This window comes from Salmo salar, chromosome ssa02 (genome assembly GCF_905237065.1).
Source record: "Salmo salar chromosome ssa02, Ssal_v3.1, whole genome shotgun sequence".
Classification (NCBI taxonomy): Eukaryota; Metazoa; Chordata; class Actinopteri; order Salmoniformes; family Salmonidae; genus Salmo; species Salmo salar.
In genome coordinates, this window is record NC_059443.1 from 82154038 (window position 1) to 82180754 (window position 26717).

At 44.2% G+C, this 26717-nt stretch overlaps 2 protein-coding genes across 2 annotated transcripts; both read left to right on the forward strand.

Moving 5' to 3' along the window:
• Positions 1 to 11664: 11664 nt before the first annotated feature.
• On the forward strand, positions 11665 to 17663 carry LOC123738321 (zinc finger protein 627-like). Its single transcript, XM_045713395.1, has 4 exons — positions 11665 to 11692; positions 11776 to 12207; positions 12276 to 12398; positions 17635 to 17663. Exons 1-4 carry the CDS (start codon positions 11665 to 11667, stop codon positions 17661 to 17663), a joined length of 612 nt encoding a protein of 203 aa, XP_045569351.1.
• A 1323-nt stretch (positions 17664 to 18986) lies between these two features.
• Positions 18987 to 21116, forward strand: LOC106590981 (cilia- and flagella-associated protein 251-like). Its single transcript, XM_045713230.1, has 3 exons — positions 18987 to 19743; positions 20216 to 20307; positions 20446 to 21116. The coding sequence occupies exons 1-3, from the start codon at positions 19251 to 19253 to the stop codon at positions 20647 to 20649; spliced, it is 789 nt and encodes a 262-aa protein (XP_045569186.1). The 5' UTR covers positions 18987 to 19250; the 3' UTR covers positions 20650 to 21116.
• Positions 21117 to 26717: the final 5601 nt, after the last annotated feature.

The window sequence follows — 26717 nt, forward strand, 5'->3', positions numbered from 1 at the left end:
GTGGCTTTAATAGTCTGGTCACATCTAACAGAGTGGCTTTAATAGTCTGGTCACATGTAACAGAGTGGCTTTAATAGTTTGGTCACATCTAACAGAGTGGCTTTAATAGTCTGGTCACATCTAACAGAGTGGCTTTAATAGTCTCGTCACATCTAACAGAGTGACTTTAATAGTCTGGTCACATGGTCACATCTAACAGAGTGGCTTTAATAGTCTGGTCACATCTAACAGAGTGACTTTAATAGTCTGGTCACATCTCACAGAGTGTCTTTAATAGTCTGGTCACATCTAACAGAGTGGCTTTAATAGTCTGGTCACATGTAACAGAGTGGCTTTAATAGTCTGGTCACATCTCACAGAGTGGCTTTAATTGTCTGGTCACATCTCACAGAGTGGCTTTAATAGTCTGGTCACATCTCACAGAGTGGCTTTAATAGAATGGTCACATCTCACAGAGTGACTTTAATAGTCTGGTCACATCTAACAGAGTGGCTTTAATAGTTTGGTCACATCTAACAGAGTGGCTTTAATAGAATGGTCACATCTAACAGAGTGGCTTTATTAGTCTGGTCACATCTAACAGAGTGGCTTTAATAGTCTGGTCACATCTAACAGAGTGGCTTTAATTGTCTGGTCACATCTAACAGAGTGGCTTTAATTGTCTGGTCACATCTAACAGAGTGGCTTTAATTGTCTGGTCACATCTAACAGAGTGGCTTTAATAGTCTGGTCACATCTAACAGAGTGGCTTTAATAGTCTGGTCACATCTAACAGAGTGGCTTTAATAGTCTGGTCACATCTAACAGAGTGACTTTAATAGTCTGGTCACATCTAACAGAGTGGCTTTAATAGTCTGGTAACATCTAACAGAGTGGCTTTAATAGTCTGGTCACATCTAACAGAGTGGCTTTAATAGTCTGGTCACATCTAACAGAGTGGCTTTAATAGTCTGGTCACATCTGACAGAGTGACTTTAATAGTCTGGTCACATCTAACAGAGTGGCTTTAATAGTCTGGTAACATCTAACAGAGTGGCTTTAATAGTCTGGTCACATCTAACAGAGTGGCTTTAATAGTCTGGTCACATCTAACAGAGTGGCTTTAATTGTCTGGTCACATCTAACAGAGTGGCTTTAATAGTCTGGTCACATCTAACAGAGTGGCTTTAATTGTCTGGTCACATCTAACAGAGTGGCTTTAATAGTCTGGTCACATCTAACAGAGTGACTTTAATAGTCTGGTCACATCTAACAGAGTGGCTTTAAGGGATTGGTATGGTCACGTCTTATAGAGTTTCGTTTGAGATGTTACAATCGGTATATCGGCACGTATAACGCCTCATACTAGTGGACGGGACTCTTAGTCAAACAACAAGAACAACCAGGACATCAGAACACCTTTGTAGCTCTCAGCCGCCGTATCTGGTAAGACAATTTCACATTCTAAATTGGGTGAAAACTGGGAGGCTATTTTTGTTGCATTTCCTGTCTCTGTTAAAAAAAAAATCCCCACAGGATGTTTCTGATCTACAATCACGTGCAGGACCTGGGGAAGTGAGAATGATGAAAGAAAGGTTCCAGGTTTTACTGTATTTTGCGGAGCAATTTTGTGCAAAAAAGTGTGTAAACCCTACAGAACAGATTGACCCTGATGGGCTGTGATGACCGAATGGTAAGCTGCTGTACTGCTCTGAACAATGTTCTGAAGTCTATTTTCCCCAGGGTGAAAGCTGCTTTGCTCCAGCCTCTGGTGGGGATCCTGCACAAACTGCAACCAGCCTACTGGGTGGTGGTGAAAGGGCTGAGACGAAGGCATTTTAACCAGCAGATGTGGACTGGACCATACCAGGTGTTGCATGATTATACCCCCACTGCTGTTCGCGTAGCTGAGAGGTCTACTTGGATCCACGCCAGCCACTGCAGGAAGGTGCCATACTGCCCACCAGACCCTGAGGATGGAGGGCCCGAGACGCCGGAAATCACCGACTAGGTCGCTATGGGAAAATCAGGCCCAGACTCTATGCATAGTTCTTTTTTTATGCTTTTTTTGTCTTGAGCCTTCTCATTACAGTTGCCATATGGACAGTGACTCAAGGACAACCTCCTGGAAGAAGGACAAAATGGTAGATGACCGTTCAGTCCATGGCGGGACTTAAATAACAGCCGCTCCAGCTCCAGCCAATGGGAAGCTCAGGACAGGAGTCCAGCAAACAATAACTGCCCCAATAACAATAACCGCCCCCTGTTGTTAAAGAAGACGGAGACGTGATCATTGTCCTCTTTGTACAGATGAAGAGTGTACTTTTGTATAATGTTTAATTGTTTAAATTATTGCCTTAAGAAAGTTTTGCACCATATGAAGGGGAAGTGAATTGGGAAGTGAATTGGGAAAGTAAATTTGGAAAGTAAGAAATTCACATTTGAAATGGTTTGGAGGGTGGATCATGCAACTGTGTCTGACTGTTGTTTTAGTCGTTGTATTGGTTTTGCTGCTCATCCTCATGTTGAAGTTTTTCTGCAATATGTGTTTGAAACTGGTTCACAAATTCAAGGTCACATGTAATGTTAACTGTTGCCATGACAAGGGCCAGAATGCAGGATGTGAAGGAAGAGCTACCTTTTACTGCTGAAGACAGTGATTTTTGACCTGTTGCATACTTAGAAATGCGTCTGTTGCAGACAGGTTTGTTCTCACGAGGTCGGGTCAGTGGGATATTGTCTGAAGGCCCAGACTCTGTGATTGCTGAAAGGATCCACTGGGCTGTCATCAGCAGACACTGGCAAGTTAGAACTGTGTATGGTATGTGTAGAAGGTCAAAGGTTTTAAACTCAGTGGAACAAGAGAAGCCATTTTACAAAGACAACGTACTAGTGTGAGAACGCCCTCTCCTAAAACGTTTCATATTTTGCGTGTTTGAAGTTCTGCTTAGATTATGACATAATTGGCTTACATTATGAACTTACATGCACTGTTTTATGTGTTAAATGTTTGCTTGTTGATGAAGAGACAGCATTGAATGGTATAAACTGTATGTATCCTTGGGTTGTGCAGGGGACTGGGTATCATGACCACCATCTTCTCAGACCAATTGGCAGAATGCCCAGAATATGTTTTAGAGGAGACAGTGCTCAGTTTCTTTTGGAGGCAAAGCACACGTGATAACGACCAGTCACAATGCAGGAACCGATCCATTGAATTATTTCCTTTAAGCTTCTTCTTTAGTGACTACATTGTTCATTATGTGGAGATAAAGAATTGAATAACCCAAAGGAAGGTTATTTACTATGGAAGACGTCATGCCGTCTAAGTCTTTCTATTGTGACCTTTTACACATGGTGTGAATTTGTCATATTATTTTATAGAAGATTGTATCTTCTAAGAGGGGAATGTGATAGAAATCACATATTTACCTTTTGTTTAATATTAATAGTTAACAATAATATGCTGACAAATAGTAAATACTTTTTTTTTACTGCCAATGCTGTGCTTCTGAGAAAGGATGGTTCATCTCTTCCACATTCACTCCCCGCAGCTGGTCTGGACGTGTAGTCAAGGACATGGGATAGAGATCAACCATTCTGGACGTGTAGTCAAGGACATAGGATAGGGATCAGCTGGTCTGGACGTGTAGTCAAGGACATGGGATAGAGATCAGCTGGTCTGGATGTGTAGTCAAGGACATGGGATAGAGATCAGCCGGTCTGGACGTGTAGTCAAGGACATGGGATAGAGATCAGCCGGTCTGGACGTGTAGTCAAGGACATGGGATAGAGATCAGCTGGTCTGGACGTGTAGTCAAGGACATGGGCTAGAGATCAGCTGGTCGTGTAGTCAAGGACATGGGATAGAGATCAGCTGGTCTGGACGTGTAGTCAAGGACATGGGATAGAGATCAGCCGGTCTGGACGTGTAGTCAAGGACATGGGATAGAGATCAGCCGGTCTGGATGTGTAGTCAAGGACATGGGATAGAGATCAGCCGGTCTGGATGTGTAGTCAAGGACACTTAATAGAGATCAACCATTCTGGACGTGTAGTCAAGGACATGAGATAGAGATCAGCCGGTCTGGACGTGTAGTCAATGACATGGGATAGAGATCAGCCGGTCTGGACGTGTAGTCAAGGCATGGGTCCGGTCTGGATGTGTAGTCAAGGACATGGGATAGAGATCAACCATTCTGGACGTGTAGTCAAGGACATGGGATAGAGATCAGCTGGTCTGGATGTGTAGTCAAGGACATGGCATAGAGATCAGCCGGTCTGGACGTGTAGTCAAGGACATGGGATAGAGATCAGCCGGTCTGGATGTGTAGTCAAGGACATGGGATAGAGATCAGCTGGTCGTGTAGTCAAGGACATGGGATAGAGATCAGCTGGTCTGGACGTGTAGTCAAGGACATGGGATAGAGATCAGCTGGTCGTGTAGTCAAGGACATGGGATAGAGATCAGCCGGTCTGGACGTGTAGTCAAGGACATGGGATAGAGATCAGCTGGTCTGGACGTGTAGTCAAGGACATGGGATAGAGATCAGCCGGCCTGGACGTGTAGTCAAGGACATGGGATAGAGATCAGCTGGTCTGGACGTGTAGTCAAGGACATGGGATAGAGATCAGCCGGTCTGGACGTGTAGTCAAGGACATGGGATAGAGATCAGCCGGTCTGGACGTGTAGTCAAGGACATGGGATAGAGATCAGCCGGTCTGGATGTGTAGTCAAGGACACTTAATAGAGATCAACCATTCTGGACGTGTAGTCAAGGACATGAGATAGAGATCAGCCGGTCTGGACGTGTAGTCAAGGACATGGGATAGAGATCAGCCGGTCTGGACGTGTAGTCAAGGACATGGGATAGAGATCAGCCGGTCTGGACGTGTAGTCAAGGACATGGGATAGAGATCAACCATTCTGGACGTGTAGTCAAGGACATGGGATAGAGATCAGCTGGTCTGGATGTGTAGTCAAGGACATGGGATAGAGATCAGCTGGTCGTGTAGTCAAGGACATGGGATAGAGATCAGCTTGAAAAACAGATAGACCTGTATTGTTTCAATATATCTTTGACCTGAGTAACCTGGTCATACGGCATAAGACAAAAGAGCCTCTGAGAAGTGACCACAGTTCTTCAGCCCATCCTGTTATTTTACTATCTTCCAAGGTCCAACAAGGTAGCTTATAATTGCCCTGACCTGCCAGGGAGGGGTGGAAGCAAAAATGACTAAGCAATTCTGTTTCTAAACCCCTTTGTGTCTCCGTATTATTTTAGCTCATGCTCCATTCACTCTGTGTGCATGTAGTGGTCCTTTGCTCCCCTAATTAATAAGTGAATAAATATTTTGTTTAAGTATAACTCTGACTTGTGTGATAAGTTTGTCTCTCCTCATTTGATAATACAAATATAACAACCACACGTTACCCACTCCAGTCAGCTGATGGCGATGTGAGTCTTTCATGTGATGCTTCTTGCGTGACGTATAATCTAGTGGACGGGACAGGAGGCTTCTTCAACAGCGACAAAAGGCTTCTGATTCAACCAACGCGGTGGTGTGCTAGCAAACATAAAACTGAAATGTTGAAGATCTTTAGACTAATCTTGGGTATATCCTCTCTGGGCTAGGCGGGACGAATTCGTCGCACCTACGCAACAGCCAGTGTAATCCAGTGGCGCGATTTTCAAATACCTTAGAAATGCTATTACTTCAATTTCTCAAACATATGACTATTTTACAGCATTTTAAAGACAAGACTCTCGTTAATCTAACCGCACTGTCCGATTTCAAAAAGGCTTTACAACGAAAGCAAAACATTAGATTATGTCAGCAGAGTACCCAGCCAGAAATAATCAGACACCTATTTTTCAAGCTAGCATATAATGTCACAAAAACCCAGAAGACAGCTAAATGCAGCACTAACCTCTGATGATCTTCATCAGATGACACACCTAGGACATTATGTTATACAATACATGCATGTTTTGTTCAATCAAGTTCATATTTATATCAAAAAACAGCTTTTTACATTAGCATGTGACGTTCAGAACTAGCATACCCCCGCAAACCTCCGGTGAATTTACTAAATTACTCACGATAAATGTTCACAAAAAACATAATTATTTTAAGAATTATAGATACAGAACTCCTTTGTGCACTCGATATGTCCGATTTTAAAATAGCTTTTCGGTGAAAGCACATTTTGCAATATTCTCAGTAGATAGCCCAGCCATCACGGCTAGCCATTTAGACACCGACCAAGTTTAGCCCTGACCAAACTCCGATTTACTATTACAAAAGTTTGATTACCTTTGTTGTCTTCGTCAGAATGCACTCCCAGGACTGCTACTTCAATAACAAATGTTGGTTTGGTCCAAAATAATCCATCGTTATATCCAAATAGCGGCGTTTTGTTCGTGCGTTCTAGACACTATCCGAAATGGTAAATCAGGGTTACGAGCATGGCGCAATTCGTGACAAAAAAATTCTAAATATTTCATTACCGTACTTCGAAGCATGTCAACCGCTGTTTAAAATCCATTTTTATGCCATTTTTCTCGTAAAAAAGCGATAATATTCCGACCGGGAATCTGCGTTTCGGTAAACAGAGGAAAGAAAACAAAGCATTCGGTCGACGCGGGCACGCGCCTGAGTCTCACAGTACTGTAACCAGCCACTACCCAAACGCGCTACTTTGTTTCAACCAGAGCCTGCAAAGCCACGATTCAGCTTTTTGCCGCCTTCTGAGAGCCCATTGGAGCCGTAGGAAGTGTCACGTAACAGCAGAGATCCTTTGTAATGGATAGAGATGGCAAAGAAGGCCAAGAAATGGTCAGACAGGGTACTTCCTGTACAGAATCTTCTCAGGTTTTGACCTGCCATTTGAGTTCTGTTATACTCACAGACACCATTCAAACAGTTTTAGAAACTTTGGAGTGTTTTCTATCCAAAGCCAATAATTATATGCATATTCTAGTTACTGGGCAGGAGTAGTAACCAGATTAAATCGGGTACGTTTTTTATCCAGCCGTGTCAATACTGCCCCCTAGCCCTAACAGGATATTACTCTTAGTGTTTTGAACATAATTCTGTTTACGTATCTACTAGTTCATTTAAACGTAACTTGCTTGTTAAATTAGCAAATGTGTTAAATTGATACAGCACAAGGCTAATCGCCCGGAACATGAGCTCACTGAGTATGATGGAGAAAGAAGCTCTGGTGAAAGGAGAGGAAGAAGCTTTCAGGATGAAAAAGGATGAAGATGAGGCTATCACATTGAAAGAAGAGAATGGATTGAAAGAAGAGGAAGAGGAGGCTATCTCAATAAAGGAGAAAGAGGAGGAGGAAGACGTTTTGGGAGTGAAAGAGGAGGAGACTGAAGATCTGATTACCATCAGTGAGTATTGTCTCAAAAACAGGGGCACAAACTCTGCAGTTGTTGAACTAATGTGGGATTTTAAAGGGGCATTCTACTGAAGTGCTACACTTGAATATGTTGTTCAGTACTGTAGGAATTGTTTAAGGGACAATCTGCCATTGGTACATATTTTTGGGACTTTTCAATTAGATTTATTGAATTCTCCATGTGTTCTACATTAAAGTGCACTAAATCTAATATAACAGGCTTTTAAAATTCAATATTGGTGCATCATTTGTACTTAAAATATCAAAGGGACGTAAAAGGCACCCATTTCGTGAAAATGACCCTTTACATTTACATCACAAACAATATTTTACAAAATCATGATGAAAGTGGCCATTTTAGGCCCTTTTTAGACATTCATGCCTCTTGTTAGACTCTGATTGCAATAAACAGTAATAAGTTTACCATCTGTTTGATGTTCTCGTTCACACAGGAGAGAGACCTGACTATTGTGGATCCTCTGGGGAGCCTCAACAACATCCTGATGCTGACGAGGCAGAGAAGAGTCTCTCCAGATCAGAACACCAGATGGTACAGCTTGGTTTGGTCTAGCATACAGCTTGCTCCGTCTGGGTCTGGGCTGGGTTTCTGTAAAGCACTTCATGACAACAGTGACATCAGCATCCATAATGATATGTGTCTGTGTCCCCTCTTTATGGTTACCAGGACAACGCTAGCCCTTCCTCCCTCTCGGAGTCCCCGTGTCGTGCCTCTCCCGGTAGCACCTTACTGCTGGGTATGAAGAGGTTGTCTGTGCTGCTGGTGGACTGCAGGAAATCAACGGGGCTGAGTGGAACTGTGAGAGGAGGAGAAGAGAAGAATCAGATTTGACACATCAAAGTAAGTGCTGTAGTTTAGTTTGAACAAATAAAATAGATCTGCCCACTGGTATCTGTTACCAGGACAACCAGCAGAGTTCTGTTAGTTGACATGAAGATAGACTGGTGGATATGGATGTTATGAATATCATAACACTGAAAAGGATTCTTCTGCCAATGAAAGAGAGAAACCAATAGACCATATAAAACCTTGATGAAAGTTAGCTTTAGAGAGAAAGTTTCAAGATGATCTGATGTAAGGTGCATGTTTTACAAAAACATTTCCTTAAAAAATTATGGATGTTACATTGTCTGTCCCAGTCAACCCCCCCTGTCTTTACAAGACTCTAGAACAGGCAAACTAAACTCCAGACACTATACAAAAGGCACCAGTTGGATAGCTCCATCTGTGACGTTTCAAGCTAGCTGTGGTGTGATCTTACGGCACGTTCTTACCTCCGTTACACATGTTCAGGTTGACTTTCCCACGGAATCGACCATATATGAACGCTGCCCTGCGTCCCCACCATCACACAATTACAATGTATAAAATATTTAAAAAATAAACATCAAGCCTTTTCATACCTTATAATATGGCTTTATATATGTACTGAACAAAAATATAAACGCTCACTGCAACAATTTCAACGATTTACAGTTCATATAACAAAATCGCTCAATGTAAATAAATTATTTAGGCCCTGATCTATGGACTTCACATGACTGGGCAGGGGCGTAGGCATAGGCCCACCTACTGGGGAGCCAGGCCCAGCCAATGAGAATTTGTTTTTCCCCACAAAAGAGCTTTATTACAGAGAGAAATACTCCTCAGTTTCATCATCTGTCCGGGTGGCTGGTCTCAGACGGTGTGGAGGTCCTGGGCTGGCGTTGTTATACGTGGTCTGCGGTTGTGAGGCCAGTTGGATGTACTTCCAAATTCTCTAAAACAACGTTGGAGGCTGCTTTTGACTGGTACTGTACATTAAATTCCCTGGCACCAGCTCCAGTGGACATTCCTGCAGTCAGCATGCCAGTTGCACGCCCCCTCTGAGACGTCTGTGGCATTGTGTTGTGTGACAACTGCATATTTTAGTGGCCTTTAATTGTCCCCAGCACAAGGTGCACCTGTGTAATGATAATGCCATTTAATCAACTTCTTGATATGCCACACCTGTAAGGTGGATGGATCATCTTGGCAAAGAATAAATGTTCACTAACAGGGATGTAAAATTTGTGCACAATTTTGAGATAAATATTGCAATCTTTTATTTCAGCTCATGAAACATGGGACCAACACTTTACATGCTGCGTTTATATTTTTGTTCTGTATAATTGCTATCAGTTTTAGGAACATATGTTGTCATAGTGAGTTCATGAGAATGAACAAGCCTTTTCAGACTTTTATAATATATATATATATATATATATATATATATATATACTGCTCAAAAAAATAAAGGGAACACTAAAATAACACATCCTAGATCTGAATGAATTAAATAATCTTATTAAATACTTTTTTCTTTACATAGGTGAATGTGCTGACAACAGAATCACACAAAAATAATCAATGGAAATCCAATTTATCAACCCATGGAGGTCTGGATTTGGAGTCACACTCAAAATTAAAGTGGAAAACCACACCACAGGCTGATCCAACTTTGATGTTATGTCCTTAAAACAAGTCAAAATGAGGCTCAGTAGTGTGTGTGGCCTCCACGTGCCTGTATGACCTCCCTACAATGCCTGGGCATGCTCCTGATGAGGTGGCGGATGGTCTCCTGAGGGATCTCCTCCCAGACCTGGACTAAAGCATCCGCCAACTCCTGGACAGACTGTGGTGCAACGTGGCGTTGGTGGATGGAGCGAGACATGATGTCCCAGATGTGCTCAATTGGATTCAGGTCTGGGGAACGGGCGGGCCAGTCCATAGCATCAATGCCTTCGTCTTGCAGGAACTGCTGACACACTCCAGCCACATGAGGTCTAGCATTGTCTTGCATTAGGAGGAACCCAGGGCCAACCGCACCAGCATATGGTCTCACAAGGGGTCTGAGGATCTCATCTCGGTACCTAATGGCAGTCAGGCTACCTCTGGCGAGCACATGGAGGGCTGTGCGGCCCCCCAAAGAAATGTCACCCCACACCATGACTGACCCACCGCCAAACCGGTCATGCTGGAGGATGTTGCAGGCAGCAGAACGTTCTCCACGGCGTCTCCAGACTCTGTCACATCTGTCACGTGCTCAGTGTGAACCTGCTTTCATCTGTGAAGAGCACAGGGCGCCAGTGGCGAATTTGCCAATCTTGGTGTTCTCTGGCAAATACCAAACGTCCTGCACGGTGTTGGGCTGTAAGCACAACCCCCACCTGTGGATGGCGGGCCCTCATACCACCCTCATGGAGTCTGTTTCTGACCGTTTGAGCAGACACATGCTCATTTGTGGCCTGCTGGAGGTCATTTTGCAGGGCTCTGGCAGTGCTCCTCCTGCTCCTCCTTGCACAAAGGCGGATGTAGCGGTCCTGCTGCTGGGTTGTTGCCCTCCTACGGCCTCCTCCACGTCTCTTGATGTATTGGCCTGTCTCCTGGTAGCGCCTCCATGCTCTGGACACTACGCTGACAGACACAGAAAACCTTCTTGCCACAGCTCGCATTGATATGCCATACTGGATGAGCTGCACTACCTGAGCCACTTGTGTGTGTTGTAGACTCCGTCTCATGCTACCACTAGAGTGAAAGCACCGCCAGCATTCAAAAGTGACCAAAACATCAGCCAGGAAGCATAGGAACTGAGAAGTGGTCTGTGGTCACCCCCTGCAGAACCCCTCCTTTATTGGGGGTGTCTTGCTAATTGCCTATCATTTCCACCTGTTGTCTATTCCATTTGCACAACAGCATGTGACATTTGTCAATCAGTGTTGCTTCCTAAGTGGACAGTTTGATTTCACAGAAGTGTGATTGACTTGGAGTTACATTGTGTTGTTTAAGTGTTCCCTTTATTTTTTTGAGCAGTGTATTTACAACCACCTGCTTGATAGGAATCCAGCGATGTCTGTGTCTTGAGTGTCATAGAACTGTCTGGTGTTTTGTGTTCTGACTTATAAAACAGAATTACGATTGTTAAAGCTCTTGCCTCAGATTATTGAACATAATGAATAAAATATGTTTACATTACCTATCAGTAATTACCAGTAAGCTCTACAACTTAATTTGTTTTAAAATCACACCAAGATTGTTAAAACTTTGAACAGGTTATTGAGGGACCTGATTTAACCCCCCAGCAAGAGTTGTGGAGGTTTCATTCAGGTCTGTATTTAAATAAACGCTGTCTTTGGCAGGAGAAAGACCAGACTCAGAGGAACCAGAAACGTCCAAACCGGCAAAACAACACGACTGCTCCAGCTGTGGAAATAATTTTACAGAGTTAGGCAACATGAAAAGGCATGAAAGGACACACACAGGTGGAAGCCTCATCAATGCTCTCACTGTGGAAAGACTGTTACCGAGTTATAGAGCCTGAAAACACATGAGAGAATACACACAGGGGAGAAGCTGTACTACTGTTCCCAGTGTGGAAAGAGTTTTACTCGGTCAGGGCACATGAAAGACCATAAGAGAACGCACACATTGGAGAAGCCTTACCTCTGTTCCCAATGTGGAAAGAGTTTTACCCACTTATGTAACCTGAAAACACATGAGAGGTTACACACCGGGGAGAAGCCTTATGAATGCTCTCCGTGTGGATTGAGTTTTACCACGTTAGGGTACCTGAAATCACATGAGCGAACACACACAACAGAGAAGTCTTTCCACTGCTCACAGTCCAGAGAGATTTTCACCCATTTAGGGAGCCTGAAAAGGCATGAAAGGACACACACAATTGAGAAGCCTCATTGTTGCTCTCATTGTGGAAAGACTTTTACCCAGTTAGGGAGCCTGAAAAGACATGAGAGAATACACACAGGGGAAAAGCCTCATCACTGCACTCACTGTGGGAAGACTTTTACCCAGTTAGGGGGCCTGTTAACGCATGAGAGAATACACACAGCTGCTCCCAGTGTGGAAAGTGTTTTACCCGTTCAGGGCACATGAAAGAACATAAGAGAACACACACAGGGGAGAAGCCTTATTGCTGCTTCCAGTGTGGAAAGAGTTTTACCCACTTATGTAACCTGAAAACACACGAGAGAATACACACAGGGGAGAAGCCTTACCACTGCTCCCAGTGTGGAAAGGGTTTTAACCAGTTAGGGGTACTGAAACGACATGAGAGAAAACACAGGAGATAAGAATGTAGGATGTTGAACTGTAGAACATTGGATGGATATAGGACAGATGCTGGCTGAACAGTAGGACATAGGACAGATGCAGGCTGCTGAACAGTAGGATATAGGACAGATATAGGCCTCTGAACAGTGTGTTTTCCGTACTGCATGTATTATAGTGGATTGTGTTTGTGGATTTGTTTGCTGACTTCACAAAATGAATTTCCATTTAAATGGGCTAAGTATATTGTATTTTGTATATCGTACTTTGCTCTCATTTTGAGAGAAATAAAATCCAATTAGAGCAGGGTTTTCCAACTCATTAGCTCAGATCAGCTTTAATATTGAACAAAGATTGTAACTCAGTCCTTGGGGGAAGATCAGCTTTAATATTGAACATAGATTGTAACTCAGTCCTTGGGGAAGTTCAGCTTTAATATTGAACATAGATTGTAACTCAGTCCTTGGGGAAGATCAGCTTTAATATTGAACATAGATTGTAGATTCTATCAATGTAATTGTCTGCATCATTTCCAATTGTCTGCATCATTTCCAATTTTGTAAATGAACAAAAATATAAACACAAAATGCATTCATTTCTAAGATTTGACTGATTTACAGAAAAAAGTCAATGGAAATAAATTCTTTAGGCCCTAATCTATGGTTTTCACATGACTGGGAATACAGCTACGCATCTGTTGGTCAACGATACCTTAAAAAAAGGTAGGGGTATGGATCAGAAAACCAGTCAGTATTTGATGTGACCACCATTTGCCTAGAGTTGATCAGGCTTTTGATTGTGGCCTGTGGAATGAGAGACTAGTCAAGGACCATATCACCTCCACCCTACTTGACACCCTAGACCCACTCCAATTTGCTTACCGGCCCAATAGGTCCACAGACGACGCAATCACCATCATACTGCACACTGCCCTAACCCATCTGGACAAGAGGAATACCTATGTAAGAATGCTGTTCATCGATTACACCTCAGCATTTAACACCATAGTACCCTCCAAACTCGTCATTAAGCTCGAGACCCTGGGTCTCGACCCCGCCCTGTGCAACTGGGTCCTGGACTTCCTGACGGGCCGCCCCCAGGTGGTGAGGGTAGGTAACAACATCTCCACCCCGCTGATCCTCAACACTGGGTCCCCACAAGGGTGCGTTCTCAGCCCTCTCCTGTACTCCCTGTTCACCCACGATGTCGATGTTGTCCCACTCCTCTTCAATGGCTGTGCAAAGTTGCTGCATATTAGCGGGAACTGGAACACGCTGTCGTACACATCAATGTAGAGCATCCCAAACATGCTCAATGGGTGACATGTCTGGTGAGTATGCAGGCCATGGAAGAACTGAGACATTTTTCAGCTTCCAGGAATTGTGTACAGATCGTTGCGACATGGGGCTGTGCATTATGATCCTGAAACATGAGGTGATGGAAGCGGATGAATGGCACGACAATGGGCCTCAGGATCTCGTCACGGTATCTCTGTGCGTTCAAATTGCCAACAATAAAATCCAATTGTGTTCGTTGTCCGTAGCTTATGCCTGCCCATACCATAACCACACCTCCACCATGGGGCACTCTGTTCACAACGTTGACATCAGCAAACTGCTCGCTCACACAACACCATACATGTGAGGCCAGTTGGACGTACTGCCAAATTTTCTAAAACAACGTAGCTTATGGTAGAGAATTTAACATTAAATTCTCTGGCAACAGCTCTGGTGGACATTCATATTTGTCAGCATGCCAATTGCACGCTCCCTCAACTTGAGACATCTGTATCATTTTGTGACAAAACTGCACATTTTAGAGTGGCCTTTTATTGTCCCCAGCACAAGGTGCACCTGTGTAATGATCATGCTGTTTAATCAGCTTGACATGCCACATCTGTCAGGTGGATGGATTATCTTGGCAAAGGAGAAATGCTCACTGACAGGGATGTAAACAAATTTGTGCGCAAAATTTGAGCGAAATAATATTTTTGGTGCATATGAAAACTTTCTGGGATCTTTTATTTCAGCTCGTGAAACATGGGACCAGCCCTTTACATGTTGTATTTATATTTTGTTTTAGTGTATATACAATGCATTCAGAAAGCATTCAGACCCCTAGACATTTCCACAGTTTGTTACGTGACAACCTTATTCTAAAATTGGAAAACAATTCAATCTGATCAATCTACACACAATACCCCATAATGACAAAGCACTCATTCAAGGGTTTTTCTTAATTTTTTACTATTTTCTATATTGTAGAATAATTGTGAAGACATCAAAGCTATGAAATAACACATATGGAATCATGTAGTAACCAAAAAAGTGTTCAACAAATCAAAATGTATTTTATATTTGAGATTCTTCAAAGTAGCCACCCTTTGCCTTGATGATAGCTTTGCACACTCTTGGCATTCTCTCAACCAGGAGTTCCCATATGCTGAGCACTTGTTGGCTGTTTTTCCTTCGCTCTGCGGTCCGCCTCATTCCAAACCATCTCAAATGAGTTGAGGTTGGGTGATTATGGAGGCCAGGTCATCTGATGCAGCACTCCATCACTCTCCTTCTTGGTCAAATAGCCCTTACATGACACTTGGCATTCAGGCCAAAGAGTTCAATCTTGGTTTCACCGGACCAGAGAATCTTGTTTCTCATGGTCTGAGAGTCTTTAGGTGCCTTTTGGCAAACTCAAAGCTGGCTGTCATGTGCCTTTTACTGAGGAGTGGCTTCCGTCTGGCCACTCTACCATAAAGGCCTGATTGGTGGAGTGCTGCAGAGATGGTTGTCCTTCTGGAAGGTTCTCCTATCTCCACAGAGGAACTCTAGAGCTCTGTCAGAGTGACCATCGGGTTATTGGTCACCTCCCTGACCAAGGCCCTTCTCCCCCGATTTCTCAGTTTGGCCGTGCGGCCAGCACTAGGAAGAGTATTGGTGGTTCCAAACTTCTTCCATTTAAGAATGATGGAGGCCACTGTGTTCTTTGGGACCTTCAATGTTGCAGAAATGTTTTGGTACCATTCCGCAGATCTGTGCCGTGGCACAATCCTGTCTTGAAAGGAATATTTCACATCAAATATAGGCTACTTAAAGTTCACGAGAGAACACATACACTGCTCGTACACTTGTCTCATGTTTTTTTACAGAAATATAATTGTGCTTTAGGTCATTAAGCCTCATTAAATCAAACTGTATAAAGCTGTATGCTTTTTTATTTCAATACCTGCCCCTAAGCTGTACCTCAGTACATTGACTCGATACACGTACCTCCTGTATATAGCCTCCACATTGACTCTGTACTGGTACCTCCTGTATATAGCCTCCACATTGACTCTGTACCGGTACCTCCTGTATATAGCCTCCACATTGACTCTGTACCGGTACCTCCTGTATATAGCCTCCACATTGACTCTGTACCGGTACCCCCTGTATATAGCCTCCACATTGACACTGTACTGGTACCTCCTGTATATAGCCTCCACATTGACACTGTACTGGTACCTCCTGTATATAGCCTCCACATTGACTCTGTACTGGTACCTCCTGTATATAGCCTCGGTATTGTTTGTTTATTGGTACTTTTTTCCCCCTTTAGTTTATTTAGGAAATATATTCGTAACTCTTATATTTTGTAACTGCATTGTTGGTTAAGGGTTTGTAAGTAAGCATTTCACAGTAAGGTCTACACCTGTTGTATTCAGCATTTCACTGTAAGGTCTACTTCATGTGACAAATAACATTTGATTTGAACTAAATATGGAGTATGTCAGTTTCAATGTTACGGTTTTTGATTAAATTATATTTTCAAACTCAGGCTGTGTGTGTTTCTGTGTCATTCCTTGAGCATTCCTTTTGGTCCTGTAGCTCAGTTGGTAGAGTATGGTGCTTGTAAAACCAGGGTAGTGGGTTTGATTCCTGGGACCACCCGTATGTAAAGTGTTTGCACACATGACTGCAAATGGCTTTTGATAAACGTGTCTGCTAAATGGCATATATATATATATATATATATATCCACTGATTATACCAAACATTTGGAACACCTTCCTAATATGGAGTTGTCAGTTTCAATGTTACGGTTTTTGATTACATTATATTTTCAAACTCAGGCTGTGTGTGTTTCTGTGTCATTCCTTGAGCATTCCTTTTGGTCCTGTAGCTCAGTTGGTAGAGTATGGTGCTTGTAAAACCAGGGTTGTGGGTTTGATTCCTGGGACCACCCGTATGTAAAGTGTTTGCACACATGACTGCAAATGGCTTTTGATAAACGTGTCTGCTAAATGACACATATATATATATATATATATATATATATATATATATATATATATATATATATTCCACTGATTATACCAAACATTTGGAACACCTTCCTAATATGGAGTTGGGGCATGGACTCTACAAGGTGTCGAAAAGCGTTCCAGAGGGATGCTGGCCCATGTTGACTCCAATGCTTCCCACAATTGTGTCAAGTTGGCTGGATGTCCTTTGGGTGCAGTGGAGGCTCCTCAGAGGAGGAAGGGGTGACCCATCCTCCTCAGTGATTTTCAGAAAAATAAAAATTGTAAAACATTTAAGTTATCCTTTTTAGATAAAACTATACTAAATATAATCACATCACCAAATAATTTATTAAAACATACTATTTTGCATTCTCTGGGTACATTGACTTCAATACAAAAACCAGGAGGCTCATGGTTCTCAAGCCCTTCCATAGACTTACACAGTAATTATGACAACTTCCGGAGGACGTCCTCCAACCTATCAGAGCTCTTGCAGCATGAACTGACATGTTGTCAATCCAATCAAAGGATCAGAGAATGAATCTAGTACTGAAAGCATAAGCTACAGCTAGCTAGCACTGCAGTGCATAACATGTGGTGAGTAGTTGACTCAAAGAAAAAGACAATAGTTGAACAGTTTTGAACAAAATTAAGGAGAAGAATATGGTGACAGCGATGTAGGCTGTGTGTAGCAGTTATGATATGGTTTGGCTTGGAAAGTTTTTTTTTCGCCAGATCACATACAGCTGACGGGTTGTGCATTGAAGTCCAGAAGCGAAGGGAAAAGGTGAGCGCATAGATGTGAGAAGAAATACGTGGCAGTTGTGAAAGTGAACTGTGTTTACGCGTCATCAGGGGTGAATTCGTTCCACCGATTGTGTTGACAAAAGTTTCATAAATGGAACAAAACCAGGATCAACATACCTGAATTTGTCCAATAGAATCTCTATTTCAGCTAGATGCAGGCAAGAGTGTGCAAGGCGGTATTGAATGTGTCACTGTTTGTCCATGTGTCACTGTCTGTCACCTCAAATGTTTCTCTTGACCTGTGTGCACCTACGTTGTACATTTTCAGTCATAGGCTACGTTGTAGCAACCTCATGATGGGTATAGGGACAATTAGAGTATCATGTAGTAGCCTAAACCTACCACTGTTACATTGAACTGGGTGAATGGAATATGAATGACAGTCAACCAATATGCTGTAATAGGAATAAGGCCATGCTCATGAAAAAAATCGTCCTCCCTCATCTTGATTGACATTGGCCTCCACTGTTTGGGTGGTGGACCACTCTTGGTACACATGGGAAACTGTAGTTGCAGTTCTTGACACAAACCGGTGCGCCTGGCACCTACTACCATACTCTGTTCAAATAAACTCTAAATTTCTTGACTTCCCCATTCATCCTCTGAATGGCAAACATACACAATCCATGTCTCATTTGTCTCAAGGCTTAAAAATCCATATTTAACCTGTCTCCCCCCTTCATCTACACTGATTGAAGTGGATTTAACTAGTGACATCAGTAAGGGATCATAACTGTTTGAATGTTAAATGACGAGACAGAGGCATTGATGCGAGTAACAGGTCTTGTTCAGTACATTACAATACATCCGGGTATCTCAAGCACACCGGTAAAAACACTGGAGTTGCAGTAATTAACATTTACCAACAGATGGTATCACTGTGCCATCTTACACCCATAACAATAACTTTCACCTGGATTCACCTGGTCAGTCTATGTCATGGAAGGAGCAGGTGTTCTTAAAGTTTTGTCTACCCAGTGTATAGCGCTACAGATAATCAAGTGCTATTTGCATGTGATTAATTTGCTCTGTTGTTTACAGGATGGTTTGTATCTTATAGAGCGTGGCTTTAAGGGAATAGTATGGTCATATGTGATTAAAACTTATGTGAAAAATTAACAGAGAAAATGTGTATTAACACACTACCTATTCATAGAAGTATTTATTCATCATCTACATATTCATATTAAGCTTCTACGTCTGTGTACAGGAACGTATTATTTGTAAGACGTAAGAGAAAATATATCAGTTATTGTTAAATTATTTTGACTTTCTTTCCAATACAAAAAGTGTTGTAACTATTGTTTCCAATCTGCGTTACCCACTCCAGTCAACAGATGACGATGTGCGTCTTTCAGGTGATGCTTCTTGCGTGACGTATAATCTAGTGGACGGGACGCTTCTTCAGGAACAACAACACCGCTATTCTTTCAACCGCCTCGGTAGCTTGCTAGCTGACATAAAACTGAAAGATTGACGCTTTAGACCACGGTTATGTACATTAGCTAATCTCAGTGTTTTAAACACAGTTCTGTTGACGTATCTAGTGGTTAACTTAAACCTAATTTGCTTGTTCAATTTGCAAACTTGTTAAAGATTGATACTGAGCCAAGCACTAGTCTAGTCGCTAATGCCAATTAGCTAGCTAGCTAACATCCCTGACCATGAGCTCACTAAACTACTCGCCCCTTGCTAAAGAAGAGGATGTCTGCTGGACGGAGAAAGAAGCTCTGGCGCTGAACATTGTCGTGAAAGAAGAAGAGGAGGGTGTTACAATGAAAGGAGAGAGAGAAGCTTTCATAATTAAAAAGGAGGAAGAGGGGGCTGTTATACTGAAAGAAGAGGAAGAACATTTTGGAGTGGAAGAGGGGATAGAGGCTGTAACAGTGAAAGAGGAGGTAGAAGCTTTCAGAATGAAAAAGGAGGAAGAGGAGGCTGTCACATTGAAAGAAGAGGAGGAGGATGTTACAGTGAAAGAACCTTCTGTAGTGAAAGAGGGAGAGGGGATAGAGGCTGCCAGAGTGGAAGAGGAGGATGTTTTTGGGGAAAAAGAGGAAGGACCTTTTAGAGAGGAAGACGATGCTATCTCAATAAAGGTGAAGGAGGAAGACGTTTTGGGAGTGAAAGAGGAGGAGACAGAAGATCAGATTAACACCAGTGAGTACTGTCTTAAAAACAGGGACACAAACTATGCAGTTGTTGAACTAATGTGGGGTTTTAAGGAGCATTCTACTGAAGTTCTACACTTGAATATGTTGTAAAGTACTGTAGGAATTGTTAAAGGGGTAATCTGCCATTGGTACATATATTGTGGGGTATTTTATATTAGGTTTATTGAATTCTCCATGCGGTCTATATTAAAGTGCACCTCATCTAATATAACCGGATTTTATAATTCAATATTGGTGCATAATTTGTACTTAAAATATCAAAGATAAAGGGAACGCAAACATCACCCAATTCGTGGAACTACCCTTTTACATTTACAACACAAACAATATTTTTTTAAATCATGATGAAAGTGGCAATTTTAGGCCATTTTTAGGCATATTCATGCCTCTTGTAAGACCATATGATTGCAATAGACGGTCATAAGTTTACCATTTGTTTGATGTTCTCATTCACACAGGAGAGAGACATGACTATTATGGATCCTCTGGGGAGCCTCAACAACATGCTGACGAGGAAGAGAAGAGTCTCTCCAGATCAGAACACCAGATGGTACAGCTTGGTCTGGTCTACCATACAGCTTGCTCTGTCTGGGTCTGGCTAGGCTGGGTTTCTGTTAAGCACTTCATGACAACTGTGACATCAGCATCTATAAATGACATGTCTCTGTCTCCTCTTTATGGTTACCAGGACAACGCTAGCCCGCCCCCTTCCACCCTCCCGGAGTCCCTGTGTCATGCCTCTCCCAGTAGCGCCTTACTGCTGGGTATGAAGAGGTTGTCTGTGCTGCTGGTGGACTGCAGGAAAACAACGGGGCTGAGTGGAACTGTGAGAGGAGAAGAGAAGAAAGGATCAGATTTTACTTATCAAAGTAAGTGCTGTAGTTTAGTTTGAACAAATACAATAGATCTGTCCACTGGTATCTGTTACCAGGATAATCAGCAGAGTTCTGTTAATTCTGGGATCGAACCTGGGTCTGTAGTGACACCTTAAACACTGCAATGCAGTGCCTTAGATCTCTGTGCCGCTCGGGTGGCAGCTCCTTTGTTTGGCTGACGTTGAGGGACAGGTTGTTTACCTGGCACCACGCTTGTTGTCCTCAGGGATTCTCCACGGCATCTGAGTCATTATGCTCGAAGTGGGAGAAAATGTATTTTAGCTCATCCGGTAGGGTGGCGTTGGTTTCTGCGACGGGACTAGTTTTATTTTTTTGTATTCTGTGACCGTTAGAAGCCCCTGACACATGTCCGACTCACTAAATAAGTCTTCAACATTTCTATGACTACTAGCACATGGTCAGACTGACTACTACCACATGGACAGACTGACTAGTACCACATGGACAGACTGACTAGTACCACATGGACAGACTGACTACCACCACATGGACAGACTGACTACCACCACATGGACAGACTGACTACCACCACATGGACAGACTGACTACCACCACATGGACAGACTGACTACCACCACATGGACAGACTGACTACCACCACATGGACAGACTGACTACCACCACATGGACAGACTGACTACCACCACATGGACAGACTGACTACCACCACATGGACAGACTGACTACCACCACATGGACAGACTGACTACCACCACATGGACAGACTGACTAGCACCACATGGACAGACTGACGACTAGTACCACATGGACAGACTGACAGACTATCACATGGACAGACTGACAACTATCACATGGACAGACAGACAACTATCACATGGACAGACAGACAACTATCACATGGACAGACAGACTACTACCACATGGACAGACTGACTAGTACCACATGGACAGACTGACTAGTACCACATGGACAGACTGACAGACTGACTAGTACCACATGGACAGACAGACAACTATCACATGGACAGACAGACAACTATCACATGGACAGACAGACAACTATCACATGGACAGACAGACTACTACCACATGGTCAGACTGACTACTACCACATGGTCAGACTGACTAGTACCACATGGTCAGACTGACTAGTACCACATGGTCAGACTGACTAGTACCACATGGACAGACAGACTAGTACCACATGGACAGACAGACTAGTACCACATGGACAGACTGACTAGTACCACATGGACAGACTGACTAGTACCACATGGACAGACTGACTAGTACCACATGGACAGACTGACTAGTACCACATGGACAGACTGACAGACTGACTAGTACCACATGGACAGACTGACTAGTACCACATGGACAGACTGACTAGTACCACATGGACAGACTGACTAGTACCACATGGACAGACTGACTAGTACCACATGGACAGACTGACAGACTGACTAGTACCACATGGACAGACTGACTAGTACCACATGGACAGACTGACTAGTACCACATGGTCAGACTGACTAGTACCACATGGACAGACTGACTACCACCACATGGACAGACTGACTACCACCACATGGACAGACTGACTACCACCACATGGACAGACTGACTACCACCACATGGACAGACTGACTACCACCACATGGACAGACTGACTACCACCACATGGACAGACTGACTACCACCACATGGACAGACTGACTACCACCACATGGACAGACTGACTAGTACCACATGGACAGACTGACTAGTACCACATGGACAGACTGACTAGTACCACATGGACAGACTGACTACCACCACATGGACAGACTGACTACCACCACATGGACAGACTGACTACCACCACATGGACAGACTGACTACCACCACATGGACAGACTGACTACTACCACATGGTCAGACTGACTACTACCACATGGTCAGACTGACTACTACCACATGGTCAGACTGACTACTACCACATGGTCAGACTGACTACTACCACATGGTCAGACTGACTAGTACCACATGGACAGACTGACTAGTACCACATGGACAGACTGACTAGTACCACATGGACAGACTGACTACCACCACATGGACAGACTGACTACCACCACATGGACAGACTGACTACCACCACATGGACAGACTGACTACCACCACATGGACAGACTGACTACCACCACATGGACAGACTGACTACTACCACATGGACAGACTGACTAGCACCACATGGACAGACTGACTAGTACCACATGGACAGACTGACAGACTGACTAGTACCACATGGACAGACTGACTACCACCACATGGACAGACTGACTACCACCACATGGACAGACTGACTAGTACCACATGGACAGACTGACTAGTACCACATGGACAGACTGACTAGTACCACATGGACAGACTGACTAGTACCACATGGACAGACTGACTAGTACCACATGGACAGACTGACTAGTACCACATGGACAGACTGACTAGTACCACATGGACAGACTGACTACTACCACATGGACAGACTGACGACGCTAGTACCACATGGACAGACTGACTACCACCACATGGACAGACTGACTACCACCACATGGACAGACTGACTACCACCACATGGACAGACTGACTACCACCACATGGACAGACTGACTACCACCACATGGACAGACTGACTACCACCACATGGACAGACTGACTACCACCACATGGACAGACTGACTAGCACCACATGGACAGACTGACTACCACCACATGGACAGACTGACTACCACCACATGGACAGACTGACTAGCACCACATGGACAGACTGACTAGCACCACATGGACAGACTGACTACCACCACATGGACAGACTGACTAGCACCACATGGACAGACTGACTAGTACCACATGGACAGACTGACTACCACCACATGGACAGACTGACTACCACCACATGGACAGACTGACTACCACCACATGGACAGACTGACTACCACCACATGGACAGACTGACTACTACCACATGGACAGACTGACTACCACCACATGGACAGACTGACTACCACCACATGGTCAGACTGACTACTACCACATGGTCAGACTGACTACTACCACATGGTCAGACTGACTAGCACCACATGGTCAGACTGACTAGTACCACATGGACAGACTGACTAGTACCACATGGACAGACTGACTAGTACCACATGGACAGACTGACTACCACCACATGGACAGACTGACTACCACCACATGGACAGACTGACTACCACCACATGGACAGACTGACTACCACCACATGGACAGACTGACTAGCACCACATGGACAGACTGACTAGTACCACATGGACAGACTGACACGACTAGTACCACATGGACAGACTGACTAGCACCACATGGACAGACTGACTAGTACCACATGGACAGACTGACTAGTACCACATGGACAGACTGACTAGTACCACATGGACAGACTGACTAGTACCACATGGACAGACAGACTAGTACCACATGGACAGACTGACTAGTACCACATGGACAGACTGACTAGTACCACATGGACAGACTGACTAGTACCACATGGACAGACTGACTAGTACCACATGGACAGACTGACTAGTACCACATGGACAGACTGACAGACTGACTAGTACCACATGGACAGACAGACTACTACCACATGGACAGACTGACTACCACCACATGGACAGACTGACTACCACCACATGGACAGACTGACTACCACCACATGGACAGACTGACTACCACCACATGGACAGACTGACTACCACCACATGGACAGACTGACTACCACCACATGGACAGACTGACTACTACCACATGGACAGACTGACTACCACCACATGGACAGACTGACTACCACCACATGGACAGACTGACTACCACCACATGGACAGACTGACTACCACCACATGGACAGACTGACTAGTACCACATGGACAGACTGACTACCACCACATGGACAGACTGACTACCACCACATGGACAGACTGACTACCACCACATGGACAGACTGACTACCACCACATGGACAGACTGACTACCACCACATGGACAGACTGACTACCACCACATGGACAGACTGACTACCACCACATGGACAGACTGACTACCACCACATGGACAGACTGACTACCACCACATGGACAGACTGACTACCACCACATGGACAGACTGACTACTACCACATGGACAGACTGACTAGTACCACATGGACAGACTGACTACCACCACATGGACAGACTGACTACCACCACATGGACAGACTGACTAGTACCACATGGACAGACTGACTACTACCACATGGACAGACTGACTAGTACCACATGGACAGACTGACTACTACCACATGGACAGACTGACTACTACCACATGGACAGACTGACTAGTACCACATGGACAGACTGACTAGTACCACATGGACAGACTGACTAGTACCACATGGACAGACTGACTAGTACCACATGGACAGACTGACTAGTACCACATGGACAGACTGACTAGTACCACATGGACAGACTGACTAGTACCACATGGACAGACTGACTAGTACCACATGGACAGACTGACTAGTACCACATGGACAGACTGACTAGTACCACATGGACAGACTGACTAGTACCACATGGACAGACTGACTAGTACCACATGGACAGACTGACTAGCACCACATGGACAGACTGACTAGTACCACATGGACAGACTGACTAGTACCACATGGACAGACTGACTACCACCACATGGACAGACTGACTAGCACCACATGGACAGACTGACTAGTACCACATGGACAGACTGACTAGTACCACATGGACAGACTGACTAGTACCACATGGACAGACTGACTAGTACCACATGGACAGACTGACTAGTACCACATGGACAGACTGACTACCACCACATGGACAGACTGACTACCACCACATGGACAGACTGACTACCACCACATGGACAGACTGACTACCACCACATGGACAGACTGACTACCACCACATGGACAGACTGACTACTACCACATGGACAGACTGACTAGTACCACATGGACAGACTGACTAGTACCACATGGACAGACTGACAGACTGACTAGTACCACATGGACAGACTGACTAGTACCACATGGACAGACTGACTACCACCACATGGACAGACTGACTACCACCACATGGACAGACTGACTACCACCACATGGACAGACTGACTACCACCACATGGACAGACTGACTACCACCACATGGACAGACTGACTACCACCACATGGACAGACTGACTAGTACCACATGGACAGACTGACTAGTACCACATGGACAGACTGACTAGTACCACATGGACAGACTGACTAACCACCACATGGACAGACCGACTACCACCACATGGACAGACTGACTACTACCACATGGACAGACTGACTAGTACCACATGGACAGACTGACTACTACCACATGGACAGACTGACTACCACCACATGGACAGACTGACTACCACCACATGGACAGACTGACTAGCACCACATGGACAGACTGACTAGTACCACATGGACAGACTGACGCTGACTACTACCACATGGACAGACTGACTACTACCACATGGACAGACTGACTAGTACCACATGGACAGACCGACTAGTACCACATGGACAGACTGACTAGTACCACATGGACAGACTGACTACTACCACATGGACAGACTGACTACCACCACATGGACAGACTGACTACCACCACATGGACAGACTGACTACCACCACATGGACAGACTGACTAGTACCACATGGACAGACAGACTAGTACCACATGGACAGACAGACTAGTACCACATGGACAGACAGACTAGTACCACATGGACAGACTGACTACTACCACATGGACAGACTGACTACTACCACATTTACAGACTGACTACTACCACATTTACAGACTGACTAGTACCACATGGACAGACTGACTAGTACCACATGGACAGACTGACTAGTACCACATGGACAGACTGACTAGTACCACATGGACAGACAGACTAGTACCACATGGACAGACAGACTAGTACCACATGGACAGACTGACTACTACCACATTTACAGACTGACTACTACCACATGTACAGACTG

Coding starts and splice junctions, on each gene's coding strand:
- LOC123738321 (XM_045713395.1), top strand. CDS start 11,665: ATGAAAAGGCATGAAAGGACACACACAG. Junction 11,693..11,775: donor GCATGAAAGGACACACACAG/GTGGAAGCCTCA, acceptor GAATACACACAG/GGGAGAAGCTGTACTACTGT. Junction 12,399..17,634: donor AAAGAGTTTTACCCACTTAT/GTAACCTGAAAA, acceptor ACGCGTCATCAG/GGGTGAATTCGTTCCACCGA.
- LOC106590981 (XM_045713230.1), top strand. CDS start 19,251: ATGAGCTCACTAAACTACTCGCCCCTTGCTAAAGAAGAGGATGTCTGC. Junction 19,744..20,215: donor AGAAGATCAGATTAACACCA/GTGAGTACTGTC, acceptor TCATTCACACAG/GAGAGAGACATGACTATTAT. Junction 20,308..20,445: donor CCAGATCAGAACACCAGATG/GTACAGCTTGGT, acceptor TATGGTTACCAG/GACAACGCTAGCCCGCCCCC.